General features: G+C 38.8%; 1 protein-coding gene across 3 annotated transcripts in view; it reads left to right on the forward strand.

Annotated features, from left to right (window-relative positions):
- Positions 1–25,667, forward strand: part of NRAP (nebulin related anchoring protein) — a 56,299-nt gene that overhangs the window by 18,646 nt on the left and 11,986 nt on the right. The window contains exons 14-31 of one of the 3 annotated variants that reach the window (XM_082486254.1): positions 171–275; positions 2,660–2,758; positions 3,269–3,373; positions 4,571–4,678; positions 5,521–5,622; positions 6,118–6,315; positions 6,513–6,617; positions 8,923–9,021; positions 10,929–11,033; positions 11,500–11,607; positions 12,235–12,546; positions 13,602–13,706; positions 15,873–15,971; positions 17,770–17,874; positions 18,268–18,375; positions 19,170–19,283; positions 23,465–23,662; positions 25,496–25,600. In XM_082486254.1, the coding sequence (XP_082342380.1) occupies positions 171–275; positions 2,660–2,758; positions 3,269–3,373; positions 4,571–4,678; positions 5,521–5,622; positions 6,118–6,315; positions 6,513–6,617; positions 8,923–9,021; positions 10,929–11,033; positions 11,500–11,607; positions 12,235–12,546; positions 13,602–13,706; positions 15,873–15,971; positions 17,770–17,874; positions 18,268–18,375; positions 19,170–19,283; positions 23,465–23,662; positions 25,496–25,600 (2,280 nt within the window). The remainder of the gene's footprint in view (positions 1–170; positions 276–2,659; positions 2,759–3,268; positions 3,374–4,570; positions 4,679–5,520; positions 5,623–6,117; positions 6,316–6,512; positions 6,618–8,922; positions 9,022–10,928; positions 11,034–11,499; positions 11,608–12,234; positions 12,547–13,601; positions 13,707–15,872; positions 15,972–17,769; positions 17,875–18,267; positions 18,376–19,169; positions 19,284–23,464; positions 23,663–25,495; positions 25,601–25,667) is intronic. The other 2 variants (XM_082486255.1, XM_082486256.1) reach the window with 2 other exon arrangements.

Consider the following 25,667-nt stretch of genomic DNA (forward strand, 5'->3'; position numbering starts at 1 on the left):
CTATGCAAATAATTTCATTTTCTTTGTCACTCATGACATTGAACTTACTTTGTTTCCTGCATTTAATATTAATATTATTGTTTCTCCTTTCCTCTTGACTGATAATTATTCAAACAAATGACAGCTTAAAAAAAAAAGAATGATTTTTTTTTGTTCTCCTTTTGTTTCAGATAGCCTATAAATCTGATTACAAACATGATGGCGTTGACTACAATTACCCAGCTACTCTCACTCCTTCATATCAGACAACAAGGAAGTTGGTCCCTTTGAAAGATGTAAATAATTTTATGTTTTTTTTTCTATGACTTGCATGGCTCATCATCTCTCTGTAGGAGAGATTGTGGTAGATTGCTTCTGTCAAATGGTGATTTAATCATGGGAGAAAACAGCTAGCGATAACAAAGTTAAGGCAAAAAAGTGCAGGGAATCAAGAAGGCTCAGAGGAATAGGAAGTGCTGCCACCTCCTGTCATTGGCTTCAGTTCAGCACAGATTGTACAGTGATGTGATAGGGGTGAGTTCTACCCCATCCCTAGTCTGTGTTGCAAAACATCTCACCATCCGGGGGCAGCTTCAACAGCAGCGTCAAGCACTGAAAGGACAGGGAGACTGAAGCAGGCTTTTCATCCTTTGTGAATTCCCTGAAGACAGGTGTTCACCTTTGAAAGGGAACTAATTGCTCGCATAACCTTCCTTATGCCTGTGGTCCCTGTGAGAGGTGCCCTCTGCGCTTGGGGTTGAGCTACTGATGGAACAATGTGACGAAGCGTGTGTACTGCTGTGGTTATATGTGCTCTACAGATAAATGGAGGGCGTCAGACTGTAGAGAATACCAAACTTTCACCTCTCACAAGCATTAAAGGCTTGATTGATCTCATCTACCATTGGGAACTTAACCTGTGCCTTAGTTAGGAGCACAGTCACCGGGCATTATTTATAAAATCAACAGGAAGAGAGCAGCACATCTGCAGGGCATTTCTGACTACCTAAGATGTATGTAACCTGTCTTTCCGTTGAAATTGCAAGAAACCAGGGGCAAGATGCCTTAGAGAGGCCATTAACATTATATGAGATTTATCTGGGCCTAAATACCTCTTCCAATAAAAAGATGGTAGCATGAAGGAATAGAATTGAGAACCCTGATATTTTTGAGGAAGTACTTGATGTGCTTTGACTGTAAGATGCAGTATTGCCTCTTGAGGGGTAATTTCAGCTTTGTCTTTGAAAAAGCTTAAAAAAAGTAGTTCACTGTTTGATTACTTATTGTGTGAGACAGTTATGTTATTAAAGAGTTCACAGTAAGCATAAATTCATATCCAAAACGTACAAATTAGTTCTACCCACTCTAAACATTTCAGCACTACCTGTGGCTCTACAACTCATAGTCAGCATCTGGTTTCGGAGTGTGTAAATCAATTGGGCACAGAGACTCAGTTGCACTAGTCATGATCATCACCTAGTAGTCTGAAACAGTCCCAGGGCTCGTCTGCTCACTGATAACCAACAAGCTTACTTTGAACTCTTTAAGAATACAACTCTCACACACACTAAGTAACCACCAGTAGCAGTAAATACACGGTTTCAGTTAGAAAGAAATGATCCTTTTCTATGGAAGTAAAATTTTCTCTGTAAAGAATTTAATAAACTGTTTTAAGTACCTTCATCACTTTGGACTTGTGAGAGGATTCAGGCCTTTTTTCCCAGTTTTTGTCATTATGGCAGAAAGAATGAAGTTTATGTGAGCATACCTGAGACAAGAAGGTCCACATTAAAATGGTTTCAGCAACTCAAAGTCCCTAGAAATATACTTCACTTTATTGGGAAGAAAAAGTGTTCTTAAGAAAGTAGTTTTAAGCAATGTGCAATGTTTGCAAAGTGGTGATTAACTACAGTTAATATTAATTAAGGCCTATAGAGACTTATTATTGTGTCCTTCAGTGTAGCACTGAGTCCTTTGGCAGTAACAGATTTGAAAGAAAGCTTCTCCATGATTTTTTTATCTTGCCTGATTTTGGGATTTAATATATTTATTTTATAGTTTATTATTCCAGCTACCATGATAAAGTTTTAGGAATTTAGTGGGCTCCAATACTATCAATGGCTGACATTGAAATGACTTTTTTTGCACCATATATATTTTTCTTCTCTCATCATCCATACAAAACTCTTATCACACGGGGAAATTCAGTAATTAAACTCAGTAAAAACAAAGTGTAAGAGAGTTCATTTGCTCTGCACAGCATTACAATGGGCAGACCTCTTAATAGACAGTTACAATGTTCCTGTATAGAGATAGTCTGATAAAGACAAAAATAGTCTGAGTGATGGTTAAGGATATCAGTGTTATAGGAATGCTTTGGGGACCAGCTGAAACTGCATCTTTTTAAGACCTTATGGTTTTGAGGGGAAGGGGTTATAAGTGAAGTTCATTTTCAAAGTGGAATAAAAAATGTTACCTCAGACTAGGAAATTTTCAGATCATTAACTCAGATCTCGTCCAAGAGATCGTGATGTTTTTCCTCACCTCATTTTATTGTGGTTTAAGTAATGATTTATCCAGAGTATTAGCTAACAAAACTTTGTCTACTCAATCTCTCATTTTTCAGTCTGAACATTTCTTCCTTTATTAAATATGTTTTTAAAAATTTATATTAAATTAGGTAAACTACAGGCAAAGCATAGACAAGCTGAAGTACAGCTCTGTTGCCAGCACTCCACAAATTGCTCAAGCCAAAATAAATGCACAGCAGCTCAGTGACGTAAGTTTTGTTATCATTAGCCATCGTTGTTTATTAGGATTATGAGTTAATTTTATTTCATAACATTTACAGCACTTCACTGTTTTTGTTGTTGATAGTTCATCAGCAGTTTTACAACCAAAACAAGAATATAAATTGAATGAAAATAAAATACGGAATGCATACCAGATTTAATATTTTCCTCATTTTAAAGAGTTGTATTAGTGTGCTTTTTTAGGAATTTATCTTCTGGGTATTTATTAATGCATGTTTTTTTAATCAGATATTTTCTACTTTTAGACAATAAGTAACTATTCTCTTTATAGAATAATTATTCTACTTCCTAGTACCTAGGTAAAAGTTATAATTGCCTTATTGCCCTCATATTTATGTCAGCCATACCCATGAGTGTGTCTATAACATATGGCACTAATAGCCTGAAATTCAATGACAGTCAATCAGTGTAATGGTCATATTTTTAGTGAGTTAAAAATAATGGACTTTGTTGTTGACTTTTTCAATACATGGCAGTTGAACTACCGAGCCCAGTATGAAAAGACAAAAACAAATTACACTCTACCTCAGGACGTGCCTCAGTTAGTGAAGGCAAAAGCCAATGCTGAGTTATACAGTGAGGTAAGCCAAGCGATCTGGAAACATTGGTGTTCTTGATGCCGTTAACAGACAGAAATGAATGTAAAGATGATGACACTGTTTCTGAAAGCATTTAGCGTTTATCATCAGTGTTTACTAACCAGCATGAGGTACGGTAACCAGAATACGTAGGGTTACAATCTCAAGTATGGTCAAACTGCTAGACCTTTTTTTCAAGCCCTTTTCAGATTATTTGAGTTTGTTTAGTAAATCAGTGTTCACTTCACAAAATTAACTGCTTCTGAGGTGGTATTTGTGTGAAGAACCAACATTTGCACATGCGGAGCAACACTGTTTGTGGCTGTAATGTGTTGGGGTGCATGCTCATGGTTAAATACTAGTAAAATATAACCATATGAAAAGCCAAATACAGAAATCAGGGCTTCCTGGGTACTTCATTAGGTGCATGCATAGTATGCATGCAGGCATACTTGATCCTGCTCTAACAGAATTTCAAGTGGAACCTTGAAAAAGAGCTTAAACAACTAGTACTTTAACTTCCATTAACTTTCAGAAGTTAAGCATGTGATTCTCATGCATTTCATCTACGTTTGTCATATAGTGTGGCTCATGAGTGTGCTTTTGAAGCAAATCTCCTGATCATAAGGGTTGCTTCACTGAGCTTTGCTTCACATTATGGGGTGGTCTGAGAGCACATGAGCTGGATTCCCTTTGAATGAAGCGAAACTGAAAGATGCTCTCCAGCAGCTCACATAAAGAAGTGCAGCTACAAATAGGCATTCAATGCATGGGACCTGACTAGCTCTAGTTTGGCGGGGGGGAAAGAAAAGTCCTGAAATGAGTAGTGTGATGTCTGATTCTGAGCATGAGCTGTTACGCCCTATAGATCAGCTCCTATTGATCTACAGCATTTGCATACACAGACATAACCACAGTCACTTTTGAAAAAATGTCCCCCCTCCCCATGCCTTTTTAAAATTGAGAGCTATTGGTACGTATTCTGGGATTTAAAGTGCCTGTAAACTCCAAGAATAAAATTCTTGACTCAATCCTGGCCAATTAGTTAGCTCAAAATGATAATGAACTGTGAGTTAAGTAGTTTCCAGTTGTGGACTGAGCATATTTATACTTCTGTTTTGCTCTTAGTTATTTTCGTGTTCATTTGAAGATCTTGTGTGTTTATGTGTTAGTGACATGTTGCTGTCTTTTCTTTCTCAGATTAAGTACAAAGAAGGCTGGGAGAAGAGTAAGGGCCGGGGCTTTGAAATGAAACTTGATTCCCTGCCTTTACTTGCTGCCAAAGCTTCAAGGGATCTTGCCAGTGATGTATGTTATATTTAATTACCTAGGAATTATTCTTTATAGAAGTTGCTATAGCACAGGGAAATAAAGCTTAGCTCGCTTCATCTGGATTTTTAAAAGTCCTGCATTTGGCTGTTCATCTTTCTCAATGGCTGATGAACAGTTGGAAGCTTTCTCAGACTCTGCTATGAAATTTCATTCTCTGAAAATTATTTTTTTAAATACAAGAGTACAGAAGGAAGCAAAATTTGCAAAATAACAATGGCTCAATCCTCCCATAGTAAAATTCAGTGTTTTGAATTGTTTACAGCCTCAAAAAAAGCTGTTATCATCCACTGCAAAGAGAACGCATATTTTTTTAGTCAGCTTCTTTAACATAAACACATGTATTTAAAAAAATTGCCAAACCAACTCTTTTAAACAACTTATCTCATGATTCTTAAGCTGTGGAGAGGCAGAAAATAAACTTTTCCTGCAGCTGGAAGTTGTTCAGCAATAATGGTGATTCTGAAATGCCACCTCATTAAAAAAATCAAATCTTTAATTCCTTGCTTGTTTTTTACATGATTGATTTCTTATATTTTGCTTTAAGGACCACATAATTTAGCTAATCAGAAGACTTTTAAGTTTATAAGTGTATCCACCTCAGAGGAGTGAGCCTTAAAGAATGAGGTTAAAGACAATATGAAGGAAGCCAGCCTGGCACATTTGGGAATTACTGAGAAAATCTGGGAAGTCTGAAGTGACAAAGTGAGAATCAGACTAAGCCCTTGTAAATTTTGACCATCAAAATTGCCAGTGAAAAACATATTGCTTATCTCGTGGGTAATCAGAAATGTTCTTTGACTTAAACTATTTTTTCACAGATTAAATATAAAGAAGAATATGAAAAAACAAAAGGAAAAGCAATTGGAACCAAAGATTCGAGACTTTTGCACTCTCTGCAGGTGGCCAAGATGAGTAGTGAGGTAAATTATTTATTTCTCTTGCTCAAAAGGTGTTTTTCATAATTATTAGTCTTTCAGCAACAATATGCGATCTGCCACTGTTACTGCTTTCACTAGAAGAAATTCTTGGAAGGATTGGTTTCCTTCCACAGTCTGTTAATCTGCAATGGTTGCACAGTACTTTTGTTCTCATAGGGAATTTTGGGTTGATAGTCCTTATTTTGCGGCAGGAAAATAACATCCTATTAAAACCTCAGTATAAACACCTCTACATAAAACTTTCAAGCAGATAAAAGTATATTTGAAAATAAGATGTACTGTAATAGAGAAGATGTCTCTAAATTTAGCAAAATTCATCCTTCCATTTGTTTTTCTTCATCCCTCATAGGAACTGATTTCTATATGTGTTTTTTGCCTAATCCGCATAAGGACGCAAACAAGAGTGGAGATTTAAGATAGTTTTGGTTTTGCAATACACTGATAGAGACAACTTGTTTTCATTTCTTCTATTTCTAGATTGCATACAAAAAAGGTTTTGAGGAGAGTAAGACCCATTTTCATCTGCCTATGGATATGGTAAACCTGAGACATGCTAAGAAGGCCCAGGAGCTTGCTAGTGACCTAGATTATAGAAAGAGACTCCATGAATATACAGTGGTTCCTGAAGATTTGAAGACCAAATGGGCAAAGAAGGCCTATGGTCTTCAGAGTGATGTAAGATGATACATACTCAGCTTAACTGTTACAAGCAGTATGAGTGTTTATAGACTTCTTCTGTTTGACATTATTTCTCGTTTCATATGGCTGCTGTTTGCTTTGCATTGTGACTTTTTAAAATGTCTTTGAAACTGGAAGCATGCAAACATTGTACCTGTGTTCCCCATGCCAATAAAAGCCATTTTCCTCTACAGCTTCGATATAGGGCAGATCTGATGTGGATGAAAGGAGCTGGGTGTATCACAGAAGGAAGTCTTAATATACAACAAGCCAAAAGGGCAGGAGATTTGGTCAGTGAGGTAAGCAAAGTGCTTAGGCTTCTGTCTGTTTTTTATTCCAAGGCTTGTGCACACTTATTCAACTACATTATGTGAAGTAGGAAAGGAATTCCTGATACAGAAAATCTGAGAAATGGAGGAACTGATGGACATTATTTAGGTATTATACAGTTCAGGAAATCCTGGGCTGGAGGTTAAAAATATGTGTTCCCTTTATATGATTATTGATTTCTGTCAAATTTGTGGAGCAGAAGGCCCTAGAACTGTGCTTCCCCCTCTTTTCATACATCTGCACGTTTTGCAGAGCAGCATTGAAAGAAATCAGAAATCCCTACAGTACATGCTACATGAAGTGCATAGAGTTTTAAGGAACAGTGCTGAAAAATTAGATATTTGTTAGCCATGTTTGGAAATTTCTTTGCTCTTCAGGAAATAAGGGCTGTGACTTTACTGGCAACTTCACCTTGTGCTGCTTTTCATTGCTTTCCCTTGATTAATTTATGGTTTCACACTGCCATTAGCCTTATGGAAGTACACTTCCTCAGCTGCTTAGTTATGGTTGAGTTGTCTCACTAGTGCTCGGAAAACTAGAGGACAGAGAGAAGAATAAATTAAGGGAAGTTTGACAAGAAGGATAAAATCCCACTTAGTGCTGGAGGAAGGAACAGAAGCCAGCTAGTTACTGGAGATCACACACTCTGATACCTTGGGTCTCTGACATCCTCTCACTGCCCCTGCAAAGGGAAAATATATATCTTAGAAACAAAAGAAGAGCAGCTACTCTCAGATCCAGTGTCTTGCTAGAGATAGACTGACATCGCTGCTGTGGTATGCTGTAGTAATAATCATTTCCACAAATATTTAATCCATAATGATCTGCCTTTTCATTCCAGTGCTGTGTAAGGCCAAGAGATGGCTGACAGTCACTTAAACTGGTGACTGGTGGATATTATTTGAGAGATCTCTATTGCCATACAGACCCTGGCATTTTGTCATTTCTTTGCAGAATGTCACTACATTGTGTTCCATGCAATGTGACAAAACATGCTGTTTTTAATCTGCCTCCCTCCCTTCCAGGTTCCTAAAATAAAGCGATGAGCACCTCTTTGAAGTGCTGCATGCTTGTTTAACTTCTGTTTTGTGTTCCCCTAGCAGAGACAGAGTGTAAACTGATCTGTTCACCCATCAGTTCAAACAGAAGGATTTCTCTCTTGAAATGCTAGATAATGAAAAAATGCATTTACACTCTTCTTAGGTGGGATGCCCCACTTCACGGCTTTACTGTTAGAGTAAGAATTCTACTAAAGTATACAAGAAGTGTTTGCTTGGTCTCCCCGGTCATCCTGTTGTCTTGGAATAGGGCGTTGCATTTCCTTGTATGGTCTCAAAGATAGAAAGAGATGCTTAGTTTGTTCTTATGTAAGTGATGCAAAAGGCTCAGGCAGAGACGTTGATTCAAAACAGGCCTGATCCAAAGCCTGATGAAGTCAATGGAAGTTTTCCGTTCACTTCGGTGTGGTTCAGGTGTAAAACAAAAAGTAAGATGGAATAAAAGTAAGGGCAGTCTTATTTAACAAACTAGAAACTTTAGACTGTATGGAAATCTGTCAGTTCAAATAGATCTTATAGAAGTACTGGTACCACAATGTTTTTTCCCCACATCCAAGACTTGAGTCTCGTGGAGGGCTCTCATAGCTGTTGCTCCCAGGAAGGCTTGACTGCAGTGTCTATGCTGAGCTCTGCTTTGAAAAGAACTGGGAGATGGTGGGGAAGATTTTAAATTTAAGTTACTTTCAGGACACTGAAATTTCCTGTTGTAATTTAATTGATAATTTAGAAATACCTTAAGAATTTAAAATTATCTCAGTAACATATATTCAGTGATTTGAACAACAGGTGCATATGGGTAGAAGTCTTGTGTAAGAAAATGAGATAGTAATATCGACTGTGTAGCTCATGAACTCTCTTGGGTCCTGACTTAAGTTATACCCATTTTGTGAAGAACACTCAGGGGTTGGTGTGCAACCTAGATCTTGTAAGATATGGAGCTAGTGGATCTGGCACCAAAGAGTATCCATGCTTGCAGTGTCAGCAAAACTGCATTTGGATACTCTTGCACTACCCTCCTTGCCACTGGGGTCCTCCCAGCAGAAAATACTGGGTAGTACTTGGAAGCTTATTCTGTTGATATGTGTGCTAAAACTGTCTGGGGAATTTACAGGGTACCTTTGGCTCTATCAGTCATGTACTCTTTGAAAGCACTACATTTTGAGGGGAAGGTAAATATTGTAGAAACTTTTGTGTAACCTGCTTTAATTTGTTGTAGAAAAAGTACAGACAGAAGGCTGACGCTCTTAAGTTCACCAGCGTGGCTGACAGTTCTCAGATCAAGCATGCCAAGAAGAGCCAGGAACTGCAAAGTGATGTGAGTCCTTGACTGAATTGTTCTCTTTGCAATTAGCTTACTCATAATGTGGTCATTCCTGAGAGATGTACATTGAGGTGGTGGTGGAAGAGAACATAGTCATGAAACCTTTCAATACATGACATTTCTTGAGATTTATTTCTAAGGGTTTATATTCGTTTATTTGATGAATTCTCTCATTGAATTCTCTGAACTGGAACAACAACAACAACAATCAAACCCCAATGGGAATGGAAATATGCAAGTGAGGCTTCTCATAAATTATGTCAAAGGTGAAGGAGAAAGAGAGAGGGGGATGCCTCTGCAAGACAGTCTTGGCAACAACCTTGTGGGTGGTGCCGGCTGGATTCAAGTATGGCTGAAATGCATTCATGGGAGGATACCTGAGTACTCCTGAGACATTAATGTCATTTGCACCAAAATTGGTTATCCGTGAGGTAGTAAAAGTGAGGAAGCAAGCTGGAGGGAAAACACCATATTCCCAGCTGATCCTCAGGCAGTGCTTCAAAGCAAGTTGGACATTGGCACAGAAACTGATACACATCCACGCCGGGTTCTGTATTTCTCTCCACTGTGGGTCCTGTCAGACTATGAAAAGCTATATCAGCCTTGCTAGACCACATGTTCTTCAGCTGTTGCTGTTAAGGTACTTTCAGTAAAATGATAAAATAGGCATATTTTTCTGAACTGGATGTGTTCAGAATGCTCCCTATTCTTCCTTGGGTCTGGGTGACCCTGGCAGATGGTATTTCAGAACTCCTTGGCAGGACTTAGCTGACAGCAACTCACTTTTAAGTTTCCAAAAGAAGGGGAATCTCTTGTTAAAAGTGCTGACCAGCTAATTTTGGAACAGTAGTGACTTGTCAAGCCTTTTTTTTAATTAATTTTAATATGTTGTGCCTTGAACTGAAGATACTGTCAGCTTCTCTGTTGTTATATGAATGAAGCATTATTGTTTCTTGACTGAGCTTTTTCAGGCAGCTACCATGTTTCTTTTTTTTGCTCCCTGTGTCAATAAAAACCTGGCACTTACTTGGATGAGTGCTGTATGTCTCAAAGATTACACCGGATTGAATCAGAGGAGACTGCTGGTCGCCTGACTCCTGTTACTTATCTCCTGTGTAGTGAACAATGCTGCCTTTCCGTATGCGTTTTGAAGTCAGAACCATGGATTTAGAGCTCTGTAGTAGGGACAATTTTTTTTTTTCTCTGTTTTTCTGTGAGATGTAAGAAACGTAACATTTTGTGAAATGGGACCTCTTTTCATGGCTTTTCAACAGCTCCTCCAACAGCTCTATGGGCTTCTGAAACAGAGCAGTTCACTTCTCTGTTGACATTGCCCTGGGATATAAAATGGAGATGTTTGCTACTTGGATCATAAAAGTTCCTTGATATTTTAATTTAAAGTTGGAATGTTAGTCCTCACTGGAGTATTATGTCAGCAATTACATTTCAGTCACAAATTTTCTCTGCAGATTCAATTGCTTAGTTTTCTTAATTTCATGCCTAAAATTCACCATTCCTGTGTCCTATTGAAGACTTTCATTCCACCTAAAAAAGTAGCTGCAGTTTAATATTGGATGAAATATATTCTTGCATACAGTTTGTACTGAGTATGAATTAATGTCAGCTTTATATCCAGTTAAGTATCTAACTTCAGGAAAGAGAATTAAAGTATCCTGATATGTATGTTGTTTCACTGCTTCCCTGAAATTTAACCATGACTAGTTCGGCAGACCTGACTGTAGGTCAGCTTTTAAATTGGAATTTGGTAAAAAAAGTCATGTTGCTGAAGACTAACTTGCCAAATAAATTAACCCTAACAAATCCTTGAATATTTGGGGTGTTTTAATCAGTATTCCTTCAACATTAAACACAAACAACAATGCTTTGCTTTTTATGGACAGGTTGCCTACAGGTCGGGAAAAGAGCAGTTTCTTCATCAGTACACCATCAGCAAAGATGATCCTGTCTTCATACTGGCCAAAGCAAATGCTGCCAATATCAGTGAGGTACTGTGTGAGACAGAGGTTTGGATTCCCTCACTATAGTTACAGCTGCTGTTGAAATGTTTGTTGCGTAGGTAAAAGTTAGGTTCCTTCTCTGAGAAAGTCCAAATGTTTTAGACGTAAAAACTTTATACCTAAGTTTAAGTACTTGCTCTTAATTAAATATGAGTCACATCTGCTGAAGACTTGTCACTTTTAGCATTTGAAGCTGTGTGTTTTCCACATGCTTCCAGATGAGTGGCACATTGACAGTTTCACTGGAACCAGTGAGATAATGGGGTTACAGTATCTACAGTATCCACAGTTACAGTATATAAGTGAAGACACCAGGATCTGATCCTTAGGCATATGGTTGCCGGGCATGGAGTGTACACTGGTCTGATGTTACTTGCGAGCTTTCCCTGTGACTATAAACCAAATAGAATATATTGATAGTAATAAAGAGACTGTGTTATTGTCATCTCTTTAGAAACTCTACAAGAGTAGCTGGGAGAAGCAGAAGGAAAAAGGATTTGTGCTTCGTCTGGATGCTTTGTCATTCTTGACAGCTAAGGCAAAGAGGGATCTGGCAAGTGATGTGAGTATGGACTCCATGAGCTTTCTTTATTCTTAGAACAGCTGACAGTCCAGGTTGCTACCAGAGTGTTGGGGATGTGTCACATATGTCTCAGTGCCCTGAGCCACCCTCACTCAATTCATGCTAAAGAGCAATGGAGGAGTTGTCTGGGTGGTTGGCATTCTGTAATTAGTCAGAAGGTTTACTCTGAGCAATTCAGAGTTTTTCCCCACATGCTGACTGTGTTTTCTTATTCTCATTTTGACCTGAGGGTGAATTTTAGAACTCAAAATGAAGTGGAAATCTCCTGTGAAACATCATAACTTAATACATCTATGCCTGGCCAGAAAATTCCTGAAAGAACCTTCTGACCTCAGTGCTTAAAAGAATGTTGTTTTTCCTAGAAAGAACCAAAAGGAAAAGATTTCTTACAGCTTTTTGTAAACATATTATTGTTCAGAAAGGGTTTATTCTTTACAAAAACTTAGTCATTTCTGAGGCATCCCAGTTCTCTTTTTCAAATGGACTTCTTGCTTGTGTCAAGGACCAAGCATGTCACAACACTGACAGACCATTGCTTTACTAGTAGCAGAGCTGTCAGTTTGGCAGCTTAGATCATTTACTCATGGTCTGTTTTTTTCTTCACAGATTAAATATAAGGAAGGTTATGAGAAGATGAAGGGTAAGCTGATTGGAGTAAAAGCTGTGGAGGAAGATTCGAAGATGGCTCATTCCTTTCAAATGTCAAAGTTGCAGAGTGATCTCGAGTACAAGAAGGCATTTGAGGACACAAAGAATCAATTCCAGGTCTCCATGGATATGGTTAACCTTGTCCATGCCAAAAAAGCTCAGAATTTGGCCACAGATAAAGGATACAAGACAGCTCTCCATCACTACACAGCCCTGCCTACTGACATGAAAGTGGCATGGGCCAAGTGGGCCTACGGATTGCAAAGTGATGTAAGTCCAGTGCTTAATGTATTTCAACACCCTTTCATTCAACCCCTTCAGACACTTAGGGCTGAGTTTCTTCAGATGTTCATGCTTTCAATGCCATGACGTATTTATACACCTAATTTTTCAACCATTAAAGAGCTAATATTAAAACAGTAAATATTAACCACTTATTTGCTCAAGAGATATATTTAAGGTGTGTAGTGTTTTTGAGGGGAGTTATAATCCTGTTTATGAGCATGGCTTCTTCAAAGCCTACTTCAAATGTTAATAAAACACTAGGATTCATATATGCTGTACAATTATGTTTTTTACCCAATGTGCAGGGGGGTTAAATAATTTATGGTGATAAAATTCCATATGGAGACCACATGGTCAGCTGTAACCATCAGATGAACTGTCTGATACCATAAATGGTTACTATAAGTCAGACTTTCCATTCTGAGGTTTTAAGTCCGAACTTTTCAAGGAGACTAAGACAGATACATGTAGAGGTCTTGTTGAGGTATAGGTGCTGAAACGCTACTGACTTCTTTGAGAAACCCAGCTGCAGTGCTTGTATAAGCTTTTGGAATTCAGTAGACTTTAGAGATTTTGTGAGGAAACTAAGAAGTAATCCTGTACTGTTCCTCCTTAAAGACATGGAAAAAAACACACAAAATGCTTTCCCTCCAGTATAACAAAAGGACACGGTTTGGGAAATGCTAAGTATCCTTTTCTCATCATTGAAAATCATTAATGATCTTTTAAACAGTGCACTATGTACAATAAAACTGAAATTGTACCATGTTAGAGTAAAAATTACAAATGATAGTAAGGTGTAGACCACTTCTAAATTTTTGCAAAATTACCTTGCAAAGCATATTGCACAATTGCTGGTGAGTCCTGGTACTTCTATTTAAGTCTGTAATCTTTTTTGCTTTCCTTGCAACTGTGCAATAGTGAATAAAACAAAAGCACGCACAAATTTGACTTGGTTGTTGCTCCTGAGATGTCTGGATCCTTTAATGGCATTTAAAGTGTATGAACACCAACAATAGGACTTTTTTTTTCTTTGTCAGAACCGATACAGAGCAGATTTGAACTGGATGAAAGGAGCTGGATGGATAGCCACTGGGTCATTAAATGTGGAGCAGGCTAAGAAGGCAGGAGAACTCATTAGTGAGGTGAGATTTCATGACAGCATGTAACAGAATTTGCTGCATAATGTGTGCAAAATGTCTGTATAAAATTAAAATAATTTCCACTCAAAGGGGAAAGAAAAAGGCATACCACATGAAAGCCCTCAAAACCAGGGATAGGACTGGTAATTAGAGGGAAACCAGATACCAAACATGCACCAGTAGGAGTCCATATAGCCTTTGCAAAAACAAAGTAGGTGACAAATGATATTATGAATAATAATGGCAATCAAACAGTGCTCAATTGCTACCTACTAGCCTACCTTTTTAATGAAGCAAAACAGGAGAGATGATGAAAAGATACAGTCATTGGACCCAGAAACTTATTTTGTAACAGATACAGGTTTCTCCTTGCTCCTTTTTCATATATATTCACGTTAGCTGTTGAAATTCATATAGATATCTCTGTCTGTAGCTATCTATTGACCCAAGTAGTTTTCATCCTTATTTGTCCCTATAACCAATATCACTTACAGGAAAAGGCGAACTCTAGAATCCTTTGTGAAAGTCACCATGAAGCCTTCAAAGGAGGTTCTGGTGGAAATGGTTAAAAGGTTCATAGTATTCTGTTTCTGTTATTTCAGAGGGAGTACTAGTGGCCAATTCTGCTGCAGTAGGAGACTGATTACTGTGATTTTTTAGGTAACCGCTGGTGATGTAGGAATCACCTGTCCATTTACTCAATGAGAATAACAGTATAACCACTGGTGTAGTGTCTCTAGAAAAATAGGGTCATCCTTTCACATGGGCCTGATTGCTGACACTATTTTTTTCCCAAGCAATCATCTACAATGAAGAAGGATGATTTTTTTTAGACACAATAAACTAGATCCTCAGCTAGTGTAAAGCAAGGTAGCTTCATAAAAGCTAGTACAGCAATAATAGTAACTGTGAATCTGTATAGGTATACCTTTTGATTTTATAGTAGTGAAAACTACTGAGTAGAAATTTGACTGGCTAGGTTGTTCATCTCAACCCTTTTGTGGGTACTAAATAATTTTAGGTGACTATGAGCCTTCTCCATTCTTACGTACACACAGTGACTAGCCCTTGTAGTACTGCTAAAAAGCAATTGCCAGAATATAATTTCCAGGAATTTTATGTAGAGGTGTTCTGGTCAACTCTTATTTGTCTCTACAGCTGATCAGGACACAGCATAAACCACTTTTGTTCCCAGTTAAACCCTGTAAGATTGCTCATTTTTAAGGGATTTCTTTCTGAAACCAAAATATTGCTCATAAGCTTGTAGTACCTTAAAAGAGTTAACGTGTTTTACATTGGTGTTTTGAGTCCCCAAAGAATCAAGATGCCGCCTCTAATAAACTTCTGTGGCTCACAGCTCAATTTAAAGGAGAATGACATGCTTTTAGACTTGAACACTGAGATATAAACAGTTTCCAGAAGAGCTGTGAACATGCTTATTGACTTGGGAGTTCATCACAAGCATCGGGAAAATTTAGTATGCCCTATCTGGAGAAGAGATAAGAGTATTGATGGGTATAGGACAACTCATGCAGGAAGGGAAGCTTTTAGTGACCTGGCCATATGGAAAAAGTGTCATTTTTGCCATCAAACAGCCTTCATCTTAATTATGTATATATAATAAGATCTCTCAGAAGCTACTATGGGTCCTTTCAAGCAGCCTGAATGAATATAATTGTCTAGAAGATATACCATAACAATTAGACAAAGTGTTAATGGCTGCACAGGTTTGCTATAGGTGTTAGGAGGAAACGTAAACCCTGTAACAATAAGTTTAACAGTTTCCATTATTAACACACTACAATTGTATATCATTTCTTGCTTAAAGAAACTATAAATAAAAAATATAATCAGTCATACTGTATTTGAAGTAATCTGAAAAAGATTTTCAAATCCTGAGTCCTGGAGTATTTAGGTAGACAGAGTCTGATTTTGAAATGTTTTCCTCATATTTAAGGAGAAATACTTTAATATTAATCGGTAAAAGGTTATTGTTAAATTGAAACAAATATTAATCTGAAAGTACCTAGGACATAAAGATGAGGAAAGAGGAATAATAATTATGTTCACAAATTCACTCTAATCTCCAGCAACCTATGATTTTTCTCTTTCAAATAGCATGAAAGAGCAGCACAAAATTCACAGCTTTGATCTTTTTCTGCTCAACAGAAGAAGTACCGTCAGCATCCATATGCTTTGAAGTTTACCAGTATTAAAGACACTCCTGAGATGATCCAGGCTAGAATTAGTTATAACCAGGCTGTGGATGTAAGTTATAATGTATATACATTATGATTATAAGAGTGGTATCCTCTTTGAACGACCTGATTGAAGCACTGGCTTTCTCTCTCTCTGAGATTATCCTTGGGAACCATGAAACTTCTGTGTTCTGGTGTGGTACATCTCACAAACAGCACGTTTCTGACTTGGAATGGGAAGTCATAGAGATCCCACTGAAGTGAATGGGAGTTTCATGTAAAAAGGGCTTTCTCTCCAATATGTTTTTCAGAAGTAAAATTTAGGAGTAAGACTGACCTTTCACCAATAGAGACTTTTGACCTTTTGAGATTCATTGAGGAAGAACAAATTTGGGGTTCTTTCCCCTTTTCAAACAGATCTTTCAACTTTCAGTTTCTTCATATTCTTTGGAAACAAAATGTAAGGCAGCATGACAAGAAAGAAAAAATAAATTATTTCAAGCTGTCATCCTGCTGAGAGAGAAATCCAGGAGGGGGAACCTTAAAGGGAAGAATTGAGGCTGTTTGGTGTTTAAACATGTTTATTTTTAATAGAAGAACGATTTAAAAATATTGTAGACTTAACTGGGATAATACAGAAGAGAATAATAAGCAAAAGTCACTCAAAAAAGACAAGTTTCAAACATGAGAGGATGTTTTATTGTGAAAATAGATATTTTTAAAGTGAAGAAGAAGATGAAAGACTTTGTGTAAAACACATGCTATTGTAATACTTATAGTGTCTACACCTTTGGTTTAATTAATAAGATCCAAAAGGCTTACATCTCAGGCAGGATAAATATAAGTCATTTTGTTTCACTGAGCCACAGTCAAAATCAGTCTGCTGCTCTACTTCTTCACACATGGAGTTGTCATTAATTTTCCTCTTATGGACCTGCAATGCGAGTGGGGCTACTTGCTAAAGAAAGTGGCAGCGGGGTGAAATGGAGAGGTTAATTCTAATCTAGGGGGTCTCAAGCCCTCACACAGAAATTATAGTCTGGGAAAAGCAAGTCAGGTCAAGCCATGAGTCATGTCTAAGGCCAAAAAAAATGTGGCTATCTGTCAATGTAAGAAGAAACTAAGCTGGGAAAGAAAATAGTGTGAAAGAGGTGTACTCTGCATAGCCATTGTAGGGGAAGTTCCAGTTAACTGCCTAGAACTCCTTTTATCTGTCTGCAGACATCCAAAAGTTACCTAGTCATGGGCCAACCCTATGTTCTTCCTCCAAAGACTGATATGAGTAGCCCACATAAACACTTATTTTACAGTGGGATCAGTCACCTTCTGAGGTTTGTTTAGTCTCTTGCCATTGACTATTAAGCACCCCCTTGCAACTAGCTCTGGAAATAAATTTGCATTAATTGCACAGATAATTATCATTGTTTTTGTCTGCTGAAAATTAACAACTTTGGAGAGAAGTGTTTGGGGAACTTCAACTCCACAGATTTCTGTGGAATTTCAAAGTGTTGGTGGGCCGCTTATGGTTGCAAATCCTTAATAAATGCTATTTATTCTCCCTCTCCCTATTCACATGTGTTGAAAGTCTTATCAAGTTAATATGCAAATATCTGAGTTTTCATATACATTGATTTACACACTTAAAACTTCAAGGAGTTCCTCTCTAGCATACTCTAGCTGATAGGTGTATGAGACTCCCAATTCTTTTTGAATACTTTTTGACTGATATGATTACCTGTATTTATTAATGCTGCTGTCACTTTTTGGTAGTCTTTGCTTTCTGTAAACCTATTTGTTAATGGTTTTGTCTGAACTAGTGTTTGAATTTGTAGTGTATACTCGCTACTGAAATTCATCTCTATTTGCAGAGGCTGTACAAGGAGCATGGAGAGAGTGTAAAGCATCAGTATACACCAACGACAGATCTTCCTGAAATTCTTCAGGCCAAATTAAATGCTATGAATATCAGTGAGGTATAAATCTGACCTTTAATATTTTAAAGGAAAGTGAAAAAGCTGATAGTACTTTGCTATTTGTCCTACACAGGAAATCATACTAAATTTCTTTCCTTTCCCAGTATATGATCATTCTGTGGTCTAAATGTTTCTGAAGTAATATGAAAAATCCAACTTCTTATCAAACTTCTCCTAAGATGGAAAGATTAAGAATGAACAAACAAATACATTTTTATAATAGACATTTGTCATGCGATTATTTCTGTTGTGCATTGATAATTTCATTTATGTTCACCCTCTGCGTTAGAATGGAGTGAAACTGATGTGGTAACATTGCTTGGATAGCAATGATGCTGCAGTGTCAACCCTCTGAACAGCAACTCTGCTTTAATCCTGTTCCATATTTCCTAGATTCGCTATAAGGAATCCTGGGGAAAGATGAAAGACGGTGGCTATCAACTGAAACTAGATGCCATTCCCTTCCAGGCAGCAAAGGCTTCGGGTGAAATCATAAGTGATGTATGTGAAACTTACTGCTGATATTGTCCAGTAGGGTATGTCAGTCACTCCAGAGTGTTCCTGCTTTGCTGAGTGACGCTTGATGGAAACATCATGTCCAGCCAACTCTACATCTGGGAGACATCTGGCCTTGGTCTAGTTAGTTGTGCTTTTGGAGGTGCAGCCACAATGAAGTGTTATTGGTAACTAAGCAAAGGAAGATTTGAGAAAGCAAACATCCATTAGTGAAGTTGACTAACTTACCTGCTGTAGTGAGTGCACAATCACAGGGATTGTTCAGGAGCTGTCAGGCACTATTAGCTAGAAAAGCTATGGAAGAGAGAGCTTATTCAGGAAGTTCTACCCTTCAGGGTTTGTTTTGGGTGTCCTTTAAAGGTTGTAGAGATATACTGATTAATTTCAAGCATAGGAGACCAGTTGTTCTGATTTTGCTAGAGAGCAGATGGAGAGAGGCTCCTCAGAGGTTGATTCTGAGCACCTGCACCAGGTTCTTGTCTTCTACCACCTGTGTAATAGCAGGTAACTAACCCAAGCTATTTGTAAGTGTTCATTGGTGTATTTTTTGTGGTTTTCTCTAAATAGGATAAAATATTAAAATTTTTGCACAAGTGAGGTCTTCCTAGCATCCGCTAAAGGGCTATTCAGATTTATTATCATACTGAGTATAGCCAGAATTTATTGTCCATAGCTCTCTTTCTATAATATGAAAACCCTTTTATTCAGGTTTTAGCAATTTGACTAATACTTATTTCTCTTTACTCCTATTCACATTTCTGTTCTTATTTTCTTTTTAGCACAAGTATAAGGAGGCATTTCAGAAAATGAAAGGACAGATGGTTGGCTCACGTGGCCTGGATGGTGATATGCATATTGCTCATTCAGTCCATGCAGCATCGCTGCAGAGTGATGTAAGTACAAGAAAGAATCATAGAATCATAGGATCATGGAATCATAGAATCACAGAACAGTTTGGACTGGAAGGGACCTTTAAAGATCATCTAGCCTAACCCCCCTGCAATGAGCAGGAACATCTTCAAACAGATCAGTATGCTAAGAGCCCAATCCAACCTGACCTTGAATGTTTCCAGGGACGGGGCATTGACCACCTCTCTGGGCAACCTGGGCCAGTGTTTCACTACCCTCATTGTAAAAAAAATACTTCCTTATATCCAGTCTAAGTCTACCCTCTTTTAGTTTAAAACCATTACTCCTTGTCATATTGCAACAGGCCCTGCTAAGAAGTTTGTCCCCGTCTTTCTTATAAGCCCTCTTTAAGTACTGAAAGGATGCAATAAGATGTCCCCAGAGCCTTCTCCAGGCTGAATAACCCCAACTCTCTCAGCCTATCCTCACAGGAGAGGTGCTCCAGCCCTCTGATCATCTATGTGGCCCTTCTCTGGACCCACTCCAACAGGTCCGTGTCTGAGGGCCCCAGAGCTGGATGCAGTACTCCAGGTGGGGTCTCCTCAGAGTGCAACAGAAGATCAGAATCACCTCCCTTGACCTGCTGGTCACACTTCTGATGCAGCCCAGGGTATGGTTGGTCTTCTGGGCTGCGAGTGCATGTTGTCGGCTTTTCATCCATCAGTATCCGCGAGTCCCTCTTGGCAGAACTGCTCTCAATCCCTCACCCCCCAGCCTTGTATTCATACTGGGGGTTGCTCCGACCCAGGTGCAGGACCTTGCACTTGGCCTTGTTGAACCTCATGAGGTTCACATGGGCCCACTTCTTGAGCTTGTCCAGGTCCATCTGGATGCCATCCTGTCCCTCAGGCATATCAAACGCACTACTCAGCTTGATGTTGTCTGCAAACTTGCTGAGAGTGCCCTTGATCCCACTGTCTGTGTCATTGATGAAGATATTGAACAGTACTGGTCCAATACGAACCCCTGAGGGACACCACTTGTCACCAGTCTCCATCCGGACATCGAGCCATTGACCACTACCCTCTGGATGTTACCATCCAAACAATTCCTCATCCACCGAACACTCCACCCATCAAATCCATGTCTCTCCAATTTAGAGAGAAGGATGTTGTGGGGGACCGTGTCAAAGGCCTTACAGAAATCTAGATAGATGACATCCGTAGCTCTCCCCTTGTCCACTGATGTAGTGACTCCATCATAGAAGGCCCCTAGGTAGGTCAGGCAGGACTTGCCCTTAGTGAAGCCGTGATGGCTGTCTCGAATCACCTCCCTGTCCTCCATATGCATATAGCATAGCTTCTAGGAGGATCTGTTCCATGATCTTCCCAGTCACAGAGGTGAGGCTGACAGGTCGGTAGTTCCCAGTTCCCCCTTTCTACCCCTTTTAAAAATGGGTGCAATGTTTCCCCTTTTCCAGTCACCAGGGACTTCACCTGACTGCCATGACTTTTCAAATATCATGGAGAGTGGCTTGGCAACTACATCAGCCAATTCCCTCAGGACTCTGGGATGCATCTTGTCAGGTCCCATAGACTTCTGTATGTTCATGTTCCTCAGGTGGTCACAAATCTGATCTTCTCTTACAGTGTGAGGGTCTTTGCTTCCCCAGTCCCTGCCTTGCGGTCCATCCACTTGAGAGGTGTGGGGAGAGGGGTTACTAGTGAAGGCTGAGGCAAAACAGTTGTTGAGTACCTCAATCTTCTCCTTGTCTGTTACCAGTTTGCCAGTCTTGCTCATCAGGGAGGGTATGCTTTCTTTGACCTTCCTTTTTTGGCTGACATACTTGTAACAGCCCTTATTATTTTTTTGTGTCCCTCGCCAAGTTCAGCTCCAGCTGCACTATGGCCTTCCTGACCCCATCCCTACACAACTGGATAGTGTCCCTGTACTCTTCCCAGGATACCTGTCCCTGCTCCCACTGCCTGTGCATTTCCTTCTTGCTCTTTATTTTAACCAGCAGGTCTTGACTCAGCCATGCCTGTCTCTTGCCTTCCTTTCCTGATTTCTTACACCTGGGTATTGAGAGCTCTTGCATTGTGTGGAAAGTGTCCTTAAAGTTCTGCCAGCTCTGTTCTGCTCCTTTGTCCGTGAGGGCAGTTTCCCAGGGGGTCCTATTGACTAACTCCTTGAAGATCTAGAAGTTTGCTTTTCTAAAATTCAGGGTCTTGACGTTACTCTTCCCCTTACCCATATCCTTCAGGACTGTGAACTCCACCAATGCATGGTCACTGCAGCCCAGGCTGCCTCCAATCTTGACGTCACCAATGAGCTCGCTTGGGTTGGTGACCCAGTATCACATCCCCTCTGGTAGGGCTGTCTATTACCTGGTTTAAGAAGTTGGCCTCGATGTACTGCAGGAGTCTCCTGGATTGCCTACAGCTCACCATGCTACTTTTCTAGCAGATGTCGGGGTGGTTGAAGTCCCCCAGCAGGACGAGAGCCTGTGAGTGCAATGCCGCCTGTAGCTGGAGTAAGGCGGCTTCGTCACTAGGCTCCCTGGGTCGCATGGCCAACCACAAGGTTTCCTTTGTTGCCTGAGTAATTCTTACCCATAAGCTTTCAACCTGCCTGTGGGTATTCTTCAGAGACAGGTCTTCACACTCTGTCCATTTCTTGATGTAGAGAGCAATGCTTCCACCCCTCCTTCTTCGCCTGTCCCTTCTGGAGAGCCTGTACCCATTGATAGCTGCACGCCAGTTGTGGGATTTGTCCCACCAAGTTTCCCATCCCAAGAAGATGCGGGCATTTTGTAATTGGTTTCCTAGCAGTTCCTCATGGAAGTTTCTCATGGAAGCTACATTTAGCTGTGGAATAGCATACTATTTAAAACTTAGGGCTTTCTCTCCCACTTTCCAGATGTTTTTATATAGTCATGATATTCTTATCATTCTTTTACATTATTTACAGTCACATTAATTTGACAGTAAAAGAAGACTGCATTCTTGCACAATCCCTTGCTGCGTACCACTGTTGCCTAGCATAGAATATTTTACTCTGCAAAAGTATCACTCAGAGGCAGGTATAATTGAGAATCAGTAGTGATCTTTGTACAGAAGTAAATTAAATTTGGTAGAGATACAAAGTTATTCAGTGATTATTTTTAATTTACTGTTTTCCTGAAAGGCTAAAGGATAAATGAGTTTATGGAATTTCAAGTTTGACCTTTTTGGTTGTGGAATGGTTCCCACTTGGTCTTGGGATACGCTAAGAATCACATCATTTGTTCATTTTCTATAAGAATTATAACTGTTCAGTGCATTTTGAACACTGTGGGTTGATCCAGAAAGCAGTGAAATATTTGCCTGACTTTAAGCACATAAATAACTATCTTTTTAACAAAACTGTCCATAACAAGCCTAACTGTGGATATAGATGGGAGAGTTCATGGATTTCAGGGACTGCTGGGCATGTACTGGGATTCTTTCTTGTGTGATGGTATACTTAGACTGATACAGATAACAGTAAGTATCTGAAGAATTCATCCATCTGTCAGGTTAGTCTAAGTCAGTTTGATGATCATCAATAACTCTGGATGTTCATTATCTGGATGAACAGCCTGAACATCTCAAATTTGCATAATCTGATAGGAAAATGTCATGTAAAAAAAGTTCTTTGAAGGTTTCTATGCCTTTCTTTTCCTGGATGGAGACAAGAAGTTAAAAAAAACAAACCCCAGCACTAAAAATAATATTTAAAACTATGAAATGAAACTGGCCAAATCAATAGAGACCAACAAATATTTTGAGTGAGGGTTTGTACTAATTCTAGTGTAAATATGGCTGCTTACATTTTATCGTCAAGCAGTAGCTTCACCTTTTTGTTGTGCTGTCTATAAATGCAGTGAATTAAGAATTCATTTATCAGTTTGGTAATTTTATAGATTCGAGGTATCCATTTTTAACCAAAAATAAATTATAAATAACGTCCCAGCTTAATTGAATATGATGTAGGTGGCTACTATTTTGATGAAGAATAGACTGCCACATATTCTAATGATCAGTATTGATCATTCACAGTATAAACAAGCTAGGGAACTTACTTTTAAAAAGAATAATTTATACTCAAAAATGGAAGAAATATAGAGAATATATCTTCTGATCAAAACCTGAATTCTACTTACCATGTTGTGATGCCTATATGTGATCTGTTTTTAATTTGATAGGTGAAATATAAGCAAGGTTTTGAGGATGCAAAGTCTCACTTCCACCTGCCACTGGATATGATAAACTTGGTACATGCCAGGAAAGCCCAGTCTTTGGTCAGTGAACAAGAATACAGACAGCTGCTACACCAGTACACTTCTTTGACTGATGATGTGAGATTGCGGTGTGCCAAGAATGCATACAAACTACAGAGTGAGGTACTTGCAAAACATCCCAGAGATATTTCCCTGTTGGTCCTGATGCAAGAGACTTCTGTTCCAAATTATGACAGCTGACAGTATGTACTTGAACAGCAGCTGAGGGATAAACGATCACCATTCCCTCTTGATTACATTCAGGAATGAGACATTTATCTTATTGGGCAGTTGTACAATGTGTGTGATCAGACTATACCAAGAGGTAAAGTATAGTAGTCTTTGATGATTGTGCAGAGAAAGGTTTGCAAGTGATTGCACTGTTGGTGAAATACTCTTTTTAAGGTCTTGCTAACCATGCAAACTGTTTACCAACTGGTATTTGAGTTGGTTTGCATCCGGGTGAAATTCGTGTGTACTTCCACAGAAAGATGCTTATTGTTAAAACCTGATTTGTAGGAGACATAAACTCTGGACCAAGACATAACCACTGAAATTCTAAGAAGGGTGAGTTTAGTTCTCTACATAACCATGAGTAAAATTAACTGAATAATGCCTTACAAATTCGAGGGTAGGCTGTGTCTGTGGCCTTCAGAGACCTCAGGAGGGGCTGTATCTTAAAAACAAATCTGGCTCCAAAATGGTACTGTATATCAGTTTAACACTTTCAGCAAACAGTCATAAAGATGGCAGACTGTGTTTAAGCAAGTGTAAACATCATACGCCAGTTGTGCTGCCCTAACTTGGGTGAAAACACATGCAATCAGAGATTCTGAGTCAAGTTTCGATCCATGCCTCTCTTCTGAATTGGGAATAAAATGCTGGTTGCCAGCAACATGTCTCAGAGTGCAGAATTTAACTCTCTTACCAGCTGGTGCTAATAGCTAGCAAGGGATGAGGACCAGACTCTAGTGTTGTGCTCTCTTACCGTCCAACTCATAAAGGATATTTCCTATATGCAATACCGTGATGCCTTTGAGACTACAGATTAGCACCGGAGGGACATGAATAAAGAGGAGCTGTTTCTGTTCTCCTAGGTGGCTGAATAAAATGAAGGCATAGTCCATTTCCATTATAAGTGGTTGGCTGAACCAAAACGCCTCATTAACTAAAGCTATTTCTTCCCTCAGTAACCAGTAGCAGTTTCCAAATATCCACTGAGTAGGCATATCTGTTCTTTACTAGTTGTTTGGTATTTATAATTCTTTTGAAGCAGAAAATAAGATGATCCTCCTCACTACTCTCGTCATCAAATGAAATAATATTTGTTGGAATGTATCTACATGTAACCTATTGGTAACTTTTGAAAATAATATTTACAGTGAGTGACTGCGGGGTTTGGTGGTCTAGAAAATATTTAAACAAAATCATTACAGTGCCTCAGTGCTATTTTTCCTTAGCGTTCCCCACTTTCATTATGACCATTCAGAACTGTTTAAAAGCAAGAATATTTTTTCTGCAATTCTACTTGTTAAAAAGTTACCAGCTTTTATTTAAAAATACTTTCATAGACTTTTCTAAACTGGTCTTATTTTATATATATTTATGAATAAATAATATATAGCTGTGATTTAGGTATTATATGTGAATGAAATTCATGTACCTAGGAAAAGTTTTTTCAAGGTTACAAATGGAAGTTAGGAGCCCAAGTATCATTTGGTGTTCATGAGACTCAGTACTCCTCAGAATCTTGCCTCTGTACTGTAGATCTGTCAGGGCTCTATGCACACAGCCACATACATAAACACAAGAACGTAGGGTGATGTATATGAACTCTCTGTGGTAGATACTAATTTTAATGGATTTATTTGAATACTGTTATTGTGTATTTTTTGATGAATAAAATAGGGCATCTCAAATCAAAACTTGTAATTACTTCTGCTTGGTTTTCCTTAGGCTTTATACCGGTCTGACATGAACTTTATGCGAGGAGTTGGATGTATTACTCCAGGGGCCCTAGAGATTGAAGGAAAGAAGAAAGCTTCTGAACTCATCAGCGAGGTAACAAAAGAGGGTTTTGATTTCTCCACTACAAACAAGAGTTTGCCAGATGTCTTTCTATTAAACT

Source organism: Vanellus vanellus (genome assembly GCF_965231255.1).
Source record: "Vanellus vanellus genome assembly, chromosome: 7".
Taxonomy (NCBI): domain Eukaryota; kingdom Metazoa; phylum Chordata; class Aves; order Charadriiformes; family Charadriidae; genus Vanellus; species Vanellus vanellus.